Source organism: Lontra canadensis, unplaced genomic scaffold (assembly GCF_010015895.1).
Source record: "Lontra canadensis isolate GAN:19392208 unplaced genomic scaffold, GSC_riverotter_1.0 scaffold13, whole genome shotgun sequence".
NCBI classification, from domain to species: domain Eukaryota; kingdom Metazoa; phylum Chordata; class Mammalia; order Carnivora; family Mustelidae; genus Lontra; species Lontra canadensis.
Genome location: NW_022631007.1, coordinates 26476334 through 26488669, shown reverse-complemented (window position 1 = coordinate 26488669; position 12336 = coordinate 26476334). Strand labels below are relative to the sequence as shown.

Below are 12336 nucleotides of genomic sequence, written 5' to 3'. Positions count from 1 at the left end.
CCATCTCCTTGGCATGAGAAGGAGTCCTCATCCTACACATTCAAAGGCATGGAGTTGGGGGGAGAAGCATTCTCCACAGAAAGCTTGAGGGGTCCCCAGGGGATTGTTGGGCTGCAGAGGTTTTCAGAGGCTGCTTGTTCCAGTTCGGCACTTCTCATTATTTTGAGTGTTAAAGAAATCATTTTGAGTTGGTCAGCATCTACCTCAAAAAGTAATTTCATTCTCAAATGAATCATGCATGTATCTGCCTAACCCTCCTGGTCGGTGAGGAATGCCAGGGCTCTCTAGTTGAAGAATTCTGAAATGAGTCATGGTTTGAGAAAGTGCTTCAAAGCCATTTAGCATGAGAGTTGAGCTTTGAATCGAGGTCTAGCTTGGTGCTGGGTGTACGCATGACCATAGAGAAAGGCCTGTGGGTTCAGTCAGCGTCACTATTTCTCAGACAAGCAGCTCTTCTGAAAGGGATGGAGCCATGCCTGCAGCAGCCTGCCCTTTAAGTAGCGACACATCACCTTACATTCTCTGCCTCGCGCTGTTGGAAGTGTGTGTTTGCCCGCTCTTGGGAGCTGTGGTGGAACATGAGAGCTTTACCTCTCTGAAGACCTTTGGAGGTTCCCACTTAGCCTGTGAGACTCTTTTCCTGTGGACTTGAAATACTGGCCTCCTATTGGTTTGGTGCGTTGGTTTATTATTCATCCAGATCTTTTTGTTTCAGAGGTTCAGGTGTTAACCTAAGAGCTTCCGACTATTTCTGGCATTGGTTCTTTTTTCTGTTGTCACAGAAGTCCTCTCCACGATAGTACAGAGATTAATTACTCTGGATATGGTGCCACAGTGACCAGGACTAGCACCAGAGGGCGCTCCTGATGGGGTCTGTTTGAAAATCCTTCAGCAACCCTCTGGGAGAAAGGAAGTAAACTGACCCACCCTGTTTTCTCCCTTTCAGGCCTGGCAGTCATGCATTCCCAGAGTACCAATCAGCTCGATGTGGGGAACAACCCCCGTGTGGGCACCAAACGCTACATGGCCCCTGAAGTTCTAGATGAAACCATCCAGGTGGATTGCTTCGATTCTTACAAGAGAGTCGATATTTGGGCCTTTGGACTTGTCTTGTGGGAAGTGGCCAGACGTATGGTGAGCAACGGTAAGTACCTGATAGAACGTAGTAATGTCCTTCCCCGAGTCCTCCTGATTCTGCTGTCTATAAAAGGGCAAAGGAAATATTTAAGTCCACATTGTTCCATGAATCATACTTATTCTTTGAATCATACATCAAGCTATCAGCATCTATATTTGATTTATGGCTAGTAGGTGGAATGTAATGGCATTATATTTTAGCTACACAAGAGGAAATGAGGGTTGAAAAAGAAGAATATTTCAGGCTGGGACATCTGGTCCTGGCGCTGCCTCCCTGGTGGTTGAGTGTAAGCCCCCAATAAACACTGCCTGACTCTTAAAAAAAAAAAAAAAAAAAAAAGAATATCTCTGGAAAAGACTAGTCTTTGGCTCTTCTTTTGTTTGGTCCATATTTCATTCCTTCCTTTCTCCATCTTCCTGTTCTGCCTTTCTTCCCACCTACTCTCCTCCTTTATTCTTCCCACAAGTGAGATTTAACATGAGAAGAATGCTCCAGTAAACCTACGAGTGAATTCTGCTGTTTTAGGTATTTTTACTTCTTAAACGTGGGTTATTGAGAAAAGGCTCAGGTTGCACACTCAGAATTCACCTCCTTGTAAGAAGCAGGCTGTATGTTCTGAATTAGTGGAATTCAAATTCAGGAAGCCCTGAGTAGGTGGCTAATGCTGGTCCTCTTACGAGTAAGTTTTGTGAAATGGTGTCATCTTCGTGGTTACAGAAGCATGTGTCAGTCATTTTCAACCTGTGACCCCTACAATCAACTCTTAACTTATTCTGATCTTTTCTGTATGCAAATCAACCGCAAATACATTGTGGAACTTTACTGGAAGTGCACTGTATTCTGAAAGGACCAAGTGGACTGTTTTAAATTGCACCTGCCCCAGCTACCCAGAAAGTGGATTTCTATGGCAGACTCTCTTGAATCACCTAAATAAACTTCTGTCTTCTCAGCTGGAAGTCTTCTTTCAGAGGACAGGTCTGAAATTGTTCCAGAAAAACAGGAAAATGCTATTTGTTTAGATTAATATTTATTTTCAAAAGATACTTTCCCCTCCTAGGAGTCCTTGGAATCCTGGTTTTGAAGTATGAAGGAAATAATGCGTGAATTCTCAAGGAGTGAGATTCTTGGAGCAATCATAAATTTTCTGAACAACATAACCAGAGAATAGGAAGTTCTTTGAGGAAAGTGGCATCGGGGTAATTTACCCTAGCTTTCGTGTGCAGTAATTCAAATTGGCATGCCTTCATGGTGGCTGCTGCTGCTGCTTTTTCTTTTCTTTTTTTTTCTCCAACAGCAGAGTGTGTCTGGCTTTGAGACCCTTGAGAGTGTCCGTTAAAAGCAGTGTTTCAGATTAAACATAAACGTACATGCATTGCTACCTGAACGTTCTTTTACTTTTCTTTTTCTTTTCGTTCTTCTGATGGAGTCATAAACATCTTCTTGGTAATTATTTCTCAATCGTTGGGAGCTTACCGACTAGCATTTTGGGCCGTCAAGTGCCTTGAGAATTATCTGCAACAGGGAGATTGTTTTGCTGATTTATGAAGCTCTGAACTTTGCCTGAAATTACACATCAACTTCATTTGCTCACCCTCTCCCCAATAATCCTTGAGCATCTTGGAACTGAAAATCTAATTTTAATTTGTTTATTTTAGCACACAATTTAGAGAAGGATTGGCGTCATAATAAACCATGCACTGGGGAACTTGCCCCCACTGAAGAGGAAACTAATATCCCGAGGCCAGGATGGTAGCCGGCCAGCGGCCGCTGGGCTGGAGCAGCTCCAAGCAGGCCTGCATGATGAAAGTGGAGCTTGGCAGAAATGCGGGATTTGGGCTTTGTAAGAATTCATGTTGCAAACGCGTTCCCTGTGTCACAGGCATCAACCCAAGTGGCTCATAAAGATCACTTGTTCTTAATAGGAGTCCGTGTGAAATTAGAGTCGTCGGTTTAAAACTGAGCTCAGCAAATGGTAGTTTGCATCATCTGTTCTGTGTTTAATGTTATTTTGCTGAAAAAGATCATGGAGAGTAGAGGAAGAGAGACTATTTTGGTTGTTTGATTGATTGACTTCCTGTTACATCATCATTTAGGTGGCTCTGTGGTTCCTAAAATTCTGTGGGTTGAACTTCTCTTCTGTGGTGTGGTTGGATTTTTAGTGGGAGGTAAGGGTATGTTGTGTCTCCTTTTAAATCAGTTACTGTCCCTTGGCAGTGACTAATTTGATATTTTCCCCTTCTCTTTTTAGTACCCCCCCACTCCTCCCATGAATGTTCACAGGCGCGCGCACGCGCACAGATGGAAATCACTTTATCTGGACTCAAAATAGGTTTGCATGTGGGATTGAACACTTCTAGGTTTATTATTAATATTTTAGTTATTACTACACCAAAACGAAGATGAATAGAAAGAAAAATAAGAGAAAATTTACCCTTATGTTCTAACATCCTGTGCTGTCCACTTCTTCTCTATGCACCCTTGTATGTGTTTTTTACTTTGTTAGCATCATAATATAGACACAGTTCTGTATCATCTTTTTCATTCAAGTGTGTCGTTAGTCTGTGTTTATTTTATGTGGTCATGTGATATTTTATTAGCCATGTTCATGTTGCAGACATCCCATCTCCTCCATTTGGGTCCTATATTAGGTACATTTTGTTCATATAACTTTTTCATTTGGGGAATTAATTCTTAATCTGGAAACCAGTAGACCTAATAGGTCAAAAAGTATGGAGGTTTTATGGCTTGACACATATTGCCAAATTGCTTTTCATAAGAGTTGCACTAATTTCCAATCTCCCGCTCACCCCAGGGTGTGATGTACCTATTTCACTTTCTTACAGCTTTAGGAACTGTCATTAAAAGAATATGTATTTTTGAAATTATTGCATATAAAATGTGGCTCATTTAAATATATGAATGTCTTATCTTGGTAAGGTCGTTATAATTATGCATCCTTTGAGTTTCTGAGTCCATGATAAAAATTGGTGACCAGATAGTTCTCCTGGAGCGATAGGATCCTCAAGTGAACCATGAGTATAAAAATATGTTGCATTTTGTATTTTCATTGGAATGTTACATTTATTTGCTGCTAATAATAAACTTCATGCTGTTTCTATACAGGAAATGAGAATTAAGTCCATGTGCACATCTGAAAACTTCTCACTAGTGTCTTTTATACTTATTATGTTTCGTCTGACAACGAATTTTGCAGTCGGTGGGAAGGAAAATGGTTTCTTACCCTTCCTGTGTGAATTTTGGGGGTCCGCTTAAGGCAGGGGTTTGCCTGGATTGATACTTCTTAAACTGCGTGTGCGTCAGATTTGTCTAGAAACGGAATGCTGGGCCCACCGCCCCTGGGTTTCTGACTTAGGAGGTTTGGACGGAGAACCTCCCTTTCTAACAGGGCCGCGGGTGATCCCCACACTACTGTTGGGTCAGGGACCATGCTCTCAAGAGCTCATGTTGACATGGGATCCATCTTTCCCAGGGTCAGGGACCATGCTCTCGAGAGCTCATGTTGACATGGGATCCATCTTCCCAGGGTGAGGGACCATGCTCTCGAGAGCTCATGTTGACATGGGATCCATCTTCTCAGGGTGAGGGACCATGCTCTCGAGAGCTCATGTTGACATGGGATCCATCTTCCCAGGGTCAGGGACCATGCTCTCGAGAGCTCATGTTGACATGGGATCCATCTTTCCCAGGCTGGGAAATAGATGGCCTCCAGGATGCCGACAGTCTCTCCGAGCGGGATGCCTGTGATTTGTTTCTGATACCTTAGGTGGCACCTGCTCTCTCTTGCAAGCTTGAAAGGGGTTCATTTCTTCTTTAAGAGTCTTGGATCTAGCCCGTGGCCTTTCTTTCTAGGTTTTTGCTACTCGTCTGACAGTATTCTTCTTTTCCTCCTTTGATACAAAGTTCGGTGGCTAGATTTGTGTCTGGTTACCTGAGTTCTGTGTCGTGTGAGGACAGAACCTTACATGGGGATTGCATAGGTAAATAGATACATTGTTACTGTGGACTTGTGCCATTTAGCTTTGGTCTGATAGAAGACCTTGAGTCACCCTTCTAAGCATCCCAGTAGTATGTTCCCTCCCCAGGATAGAAGCCCTTTCTCTGGAGCCTCAGCTTTCAGTGTCATACCTTGTTTGGATCTCTATATGCAGAAACTCGGGAGGTGTGTTGTTCTAATACTGTGGTCATCTGCTCAAGGACTTAAAAACCAAGTAAGATAATCTTCATCATCCATCTTCCAGCACATCTTTGAGTAGCATGATCTGAACAGTTTGAGCCTCTGTTCACCTCCACCACACCTCCACACAGCTCATAGTCAGCTGTATATTTCATGGCAGTTTCATGTCCTATAACATTATCGTTTCTGTGACAGGCACACTTCAGGATTAATGCACTAGGAATGTTGAAAAGGCAGTGTGCCCAGATTGTATAGGCAAGCACATTTAGATGATGGGATAGATCCTGTTCCTTCATTATGTTTGGTTGCTAAGTACCTTATTGTGCCATGTTTCTCTCTTCCCTTGCTTTGGCTTTCCTCAGGCCCAGAGCTCCGTGCAGGGAAGCTGCTGGGAAGGGTGTCCTCTGTGCAGCTGTGTGCTGCGGCCCTGGGCCCTTCTGAGGAGGTACAGTGTAACCCTTAACATGTCAGGCTCTCGGTCGTACTCTGCCTTGATTACATACATCAGTGTCATCGTCCAGCAAATATTGCTGGTAATAGTATTTACTTGAACGTGTTCTGATGATGACTGAGCTCGTGTGTGTAGAGCACCCTGCATGTGTCTGGCATGTGGTCAGGGTTCAGTAACCCAGCCGTGGGTATTTGCTGTTCCCTGGAAATGAGTGATGGAGGTCACGCATGGGATTCTCCACTGGCCTTCCTTCACCTCTCCTTATGCTGGCCCTTCACTGGGACACTACATGCGTTTCTCTCTTGACTCCCCGCCCCAGGACTGGGTGGACACATGCCTGTTTCACTGCTACTGGCTTTGCTTATTTTGTGATGGATTCATGTTAAAATGTATCTTGCTGCATCCTCTGTGGGTTGATGACTACGAAATATTTGTTAGAATAGGTTCTTCAAGCGTGTGTGTCAAACGTGGACTTAGTCTCAGTAATCCCTGGGCTTGCCAGGGACCTGCATGCACATCCGTTCCTAAGCCCAATGGGCTTGTGTATGGAAACCATGACAACTTCTCTTTAGTAACTTAATATCCACCATGTTTCATGATTTTCTTCCACTTGTATATATTAAGATTTGAACAAAGAGGGGCGCCCGGGTGGCTCAGTGGGTTAAGCCTCTGCCTTTGGCTCAGGTCTTGATCTCAGGGTTCTGGGATCGAGCCCCGCATTGGGCTCTCTGCTCAGCCAAGAGCCTGCTTCCCCCTCTCTCTCTGCCTGCTGCTCTGCCTACTTGTTCTCTCTCTCCGTCAAATAAATAAATAATCAAAAAAAATATTTGAACAAAGGGAAGAATTCTCATGTTAGGGAATGTTTTTCATATTCAGTATTAGACTAATTTCTTTCAGGTTTTTTTGTTTGTTTGTTTGTTTTATTGAGCCTTTCGTTAAGTGGCTGGGGACAGGAATATGGAGGTGGGAGGAAGGAAGAATACTTTCCCACTGATTCCCAGAGTTTCATGTGCCTGATTTAGAGATCCAGACCAGAGGAGGGTCGTCAACTGATCTCATGACCAAATAACCTGAGCCTGGCAGAACTTTACTGGGTGCTGTTCAGGTATCAGGGTCTTAAACCTGTAACAGCCCAGCTTCAGTGAAACATTCTCCCTCTCCTAGGAGACCCCGGCAGCTGCCAACTGTTTGGGACTCTCGTGGAGCCTCTCTCTCTCCCTCTAGGTGTTGACCCTAGGCCAGATCTGAGATATCTTGTTCATAGCTTAACTCAGAGCATGGCTGTGTACCTCTCCTAGGCTTTTTGTCCTCTCCTCTGACAACTAACTAACTGGGTCCGACTACACAGTGATCTATAAACCATTTGCTATGTTACATTGATGAGAATCTCAATAATAGAAATTACTTGTGTAATTTTGACACAGATGTCTGAGAACAGAGTCAGTTTTGGCTTGAGTGATGTGCATGTTTCCATATGCCTGTGGATGGCAGTAGGGGTAGAGGCATGAGGACATGCCATACGTGTTCTCTACCTAGCAGGGAACAGACAGACCTGCTCTTCCAGCTCCCTTCCTATTGCAGAAAGGAGTACTTGCCATGGGGTAAGGCAGGGCTTCCCGCCAAGTGTGTGGTGTTAGATTGCAGAAAGGCCTTGAGATACTGATTCTCTTAAATCTCCAGCAGTGAGCCAGGACCCAGGGGGCCCAGAACCTCCTGCACTGTTGTCAGCTCTGCTCTGAGCAACCTTATCCATTCACCCATTAGCAATGCTTGATGTGGGCACAGCACAAAAAATGTCTGAAGGCTTCCTGTTAGGAATGTTAATCGCAATAACACAAATATTGGAAATACCTTTATGGATCTTAAAGAACAGAGTTCGCAGGCATTCTTTCTGGTGAGACTAAATTCATTTATGCACATACTACCTTTGTCATTTTTTCCCATATCCAAATTTGTAGCTTTATTAATCTTTTTCTTTAACTTGGCTTTTTTCAAACTTCATTTTTCGAAGCCTGGTTGATGATGTTACATTCGTTTTAGGTGTATGACATAGTGATTCAACAAGTCTGTACGTTATGCTGTCTTCACACGATTGCAGCGACTGTCACCATACATTATTACAGTACCACTGACTCTGTTCCCTATGCTGTACCTTTCATGCCTGTGACTTACTCATTCCATAACTGGAAGCTTGTACCTCTCCTTCACCCATTTTGCCCATCTCCCCACCCCCTTCCTCTGGTAACCATCAGTTTGTTCTTTGTATTGATGGGTCCATTTCTGCTTTTTGTTTTTCCATTTGTTTTGTTTTTTAAGATTCTGTAGTAAGTAAATTGATACGGTGTTTGTCTTTTTCTGTTGGAATTATTTCACTTAGCATGATACCCTCTAGGTCCATTCCTATTGTGGCAAATGGTGAAATCTCATTCTTTTTTATGGCCGAGTAATATTCCACTCGGTACATATGTATGTGCGTGCGTGTGTGTTTGTGTGTAGATACACACACCACATTGTCTTTATCCATTCGTCTATTGATTGGATTGTGGATTGCTTCCATTGTAAATAATGCTGCAATAAATGCAGGTGTGCATATATCTTTTTGAACTAGTATTTTCATTGTCTTTGGGTAAATACCCAATAGTGGAATTACTGTATTGGATGGTATTTCTTTTAAATTTTTTTGAGGACCATCCCTACTGTTTTCCACAGGGGTTGTGGCAATTTATATTCCTGCATGAGGGTTTTTCTCTACATCCTCACCAGCATTGGTTATTTCTTGTCCTTTTGATACTAGCCATTCTGACAGGTGTCAGGTGATACCTTATTGTGGTTTTGATTTGCATTTCCCTGATGATGAGTGATATTGAGCATCTTGTCATGTGTCTGTTGGCCATCTGGATGTCTTCTTTGGAGAAATGTCTATTCAGGTCTTCTGCCCACTTTTAGTCAGATTATTTATTTTTTGGTGTCCATTTGTCTAAATTCTTTATATTTTGGATATTGACCCCTTACTGGATATATCATTTGCAGATATCTTCTCTCATTCATTGGGTTCCCTTTTCATTTTACTGTGATTTCCTTCACTCTGCAAAGCTTTTTATTTTGGAATAGTCCCAATGGTTTATTTTTCCTTTTGTTTTTGTTGCCTGATGACGTATCTAGAAAAATGTTTTTATAGTTGTTGTCCAGATTACTGCCGATATTACATTCTAGGAGTTCTATAGTTTCGGGTGCCATGTTTACATCTTGAAACCATTTTGAGTTTATTTTTGTCTATGGTGTGAGAAAGTGGTCCAGATTTCCCAGCACCATTTATTGAAGAGAATGTCTTTTCCCTATGGTATATCTTTGCCTCTTCTGTCATTCGTTAATTAACCATGTAAGTGTGTGTTTTTCTTTCTGGCTCTCTGTTCCATTTCATGTATCTATGTGTCTGCTCTTTATGCTGGTATCATAGTGCTTTGATTATCACAGCTTTTTTTTTTTTTTTTTTAAGATTTTATGTATTTGAGAGAGCCATCAAGAGAGAGCACACAAACAGTGGGAGCAAGAGGGGGAGAAGCAGACTCCTGCTCAGCAGGGAGCCCAACAGGGCCTCGTTCCCAGGACCTTGGGATCATGACCTGAGCCGAAGGCAGACACTTAACCAGCTGAGCCACCTAGGCATCCCGATGATCACAGCTTTGTAGTATGTCTTGAAATCTGGGATTGTGATACCTTCAGCTTTTTCTTTCTCAAGATTACTTTGGCTCTTTAGACTCTTTTGTGGTTCCACAAAAGTTTTAACATTATTTGTTCTAGTTCTGTGAAAAATGCCATTGTTACTTTGATGAGGATCATATGGAATCTGTAGATCACTTTGGGTAATGTGGACATTTCCACAGAATTAATTCTTCCAGTCTGCGGTATGGCTTTCTGTTTCCTTGTGACATCTTCACTTCCTTTCATCAGAGTTTATAGTTCTCAGAGGATGAATCTTTCACCTCCTTGGGTAAGTTTATCCCTAGGTATTTTATTCGTTTTGATGAGATTATAAATGGGATTGTTTTCTTAATTTCTTGCTGTTACTTCATGATTAGTGCATAGAAATGCAACAGATTTCTGTGTATTAATTCTGTATCCTGCAACTGTACTGAATTCTTTTAGTCAAGTAGTTTTTTTGTGGAGTCTAGTGCTTTCTGTGTATAGTGGTAGGTCATCTAAAAATAGTGACAGTTTTATTACTTTCTTACCTATTTGGATGCCTTTTATTTCTTTTCTCTTGTTTTTGTCTGAGTGCTGTGGCTAGAACTTTCAGTGCTATGCCGAGTAGAAGTGGCAAGAGTGCATCCTGGTCTTAACTTCAGATCTTAGAGGAAAATCTCTCGGCTTTTTCCCATGGAGTATGATATTGTGTGTGAAGATGAAAGGGTTTTGTCCATGACCACTTCAGATTTTCTCATATGCTACTCTTGAAGGAAACAGTGTTTTATCTTCCAGTTCTCTCAGAAGCCAAACATAAACCATTCTAATTCTTACTAAAATGGCTTTACTTGTAAAGTTCTAGTCTCTGAAGGATTTCAGAATTTCTCTAGGAGTTTACAGCAGCTCTCGGTGTGGATGTAGGTGTGAGGGATGATGTTCTCCCCTCGCCTGTTCCCTGGATATCACTGTGACTGCACGAGTTGGAGGACAGTGGAGAGAGACAGTGAAGTGAGCAGCTTGCGACATGAGATTAATGCAGAGAGGAGTGTAATTCATTATGTCACTGTCAGCTTGTTGGGAAAAATTCTAGAACATAAACAAGGCATTGGATGCTAGTTTAGCTTTACTGTTAATTACCTGGGAACTTGGACAAAGTAAGTTTTCCTGTGTAGTCCTCAGTTTTTTTCTTGCGAAGGAAGAGGACTGCGATGTAATGGACACCATTCTGACATCCCATGATGTCTCTTCACCTTAACCTTCAGATTATTCAATATATAACCAGGTCAATAGTCTCTTATCTGTGAATGAGAAATTCATCAACTTTAGAATCCAAGCCTTTCATAACTTACTTGGCAGAACACCTGAACTCTTTAGCAGTCAGACTTGACCTGAATTGACATGTCTATTTATAGCTTTTATTTATCCCATTTAGTGGGATTGTTCATCCATTTCACTACAGAAATGTGTTTGGTTGTGGGGTATCCCTCAGACTCTGCTAGGGTGTCATATAAATAGGGTATGTGCCTCTTAATTACCTTTGTAAAGTGTAAAAAAACCTCCAAATTCCTCAAAAACATCTAACCTCAAGGGTTTTGGATAAAGGATTGTGGACATAGATATAATCAACATACACTCAAGTAATATGTATGCATATACTAGGTATTCCTTTAGGCCCTGGGAAGCAGTTGAGCAAAAAAAAAAAAAAAATCCCAATTTATCTCTTTAATATTTACTAGATGAAGCGACTATGGTTGAGGTGTACGGGGAAGTCACAGAGTGTGGGGAGGACATGGAACTTTGTCCGGGGGCCTGGAATTGTGGTAGCGAGGAGGGAGGGTTCTTCTCTGAAGATAGAAAGCATGAACTGAGTTGTGAGATAAAAGGAGCCAGTCAGGTGGACTAGCCTGGGCAGACATGTAGTTGGGAATGAGAAATACAGTCCAACGAGGATGGCAGTTGGTATCCTGGGCAAAAGGAAGCACTGTGGGGGTTGATACAGGTGCCCTATGGCTAGAAGCGCAAGCCACGCTAGTGTGGCTGATGCCCAGGTATGTGGGGCAGCATGCTGGGGGGAATGAGCTTTCCCCTCAGCTTTTCTCCTAAAGGTTTTGCAGGCGGCGGGGGATATGGTGAGTGGCTAGTTGGGCGGGAGGCGATTTGAAGCAGACATACCTGTCGGTCCCAGATACAGCTGTCACAGCGGGGAGAAGTGGTACCCCGATCTAAGGCTTTGGTGGGGGAGGATTGCAGAGAAGACTTCCTTTCCAGAGAGTGGTCTAAGATGCAAGGCCGTCATCTTATGCATTTTGGAACACTGTGGAGGGCATTCTTTTTGGTCTGTGTATCAGCTTTGTGGTGTGAACTTCAAGGTGTTGGAACTAAGGCCTGGCAATTAAGGGCTTTACTCAGGACTGTGCAGCAGATCCAGGGGAGGGCTACTGCTTGGTAAAGATGTATTTGCAGCAGAGAACAGAAGAGTTCCAAACAGACATATGCCCAGGAAAAACATTTTTGTAGAAATCAGTTACGTATGCCAAGAGTTGTGGGGGAGTAGCTTATGAATAATTTCTGATTCCTTTCTTGTGCCCTTTGAGTCACGCCAGCCACCTTTCATGGAAAAGCAGGGCCTGGCTCCCTCGGTCCTTCCCCGACTACTGGGTAAGGGCTCTGCCTCCCCTGCATTCCCACACCCTTTGCTGTATGCACCCCTCATCTGGCACTCCAAGTACTTTGCATTTTTAGTAACTTTCCCTGCTGTCCTCTCTGCTGGCTCATAATTTAGCAGTTGTTCATTGAGTGCTGTCTTCAAAGGACGTAAGAGGTCGCTCTTTTGCCTGGCTCCCCCAATTTCTGGCAGAAGTGAGGAAC

The 12336-nt window shown here is 42.8% G+C and overlaps 1 protein-coding gene across 2 annotated transcripts in view; it reads left to right on the top strand.

Annotated features, from left to right (window-relative positions):
* The window catches only part of ACVR1 (activin A receptor type 1), a 75967-nt gene that overhangs the window by 55346 nt on the left and 8285 nt on the right, over positions 1–12336 (top strand). For both annotated transcript variants that reach the window (XM_032857856.1, XM_032857855.1), the window contains exon 8: positions 947–1144. In XM_032857856.1, coding sequence (XP_032713747.1) covers positions 947–1144 — 198 coding nt within the window. The remainder of the gene's footprint in view (positions 1–946; positions 1145–12336) is intronic.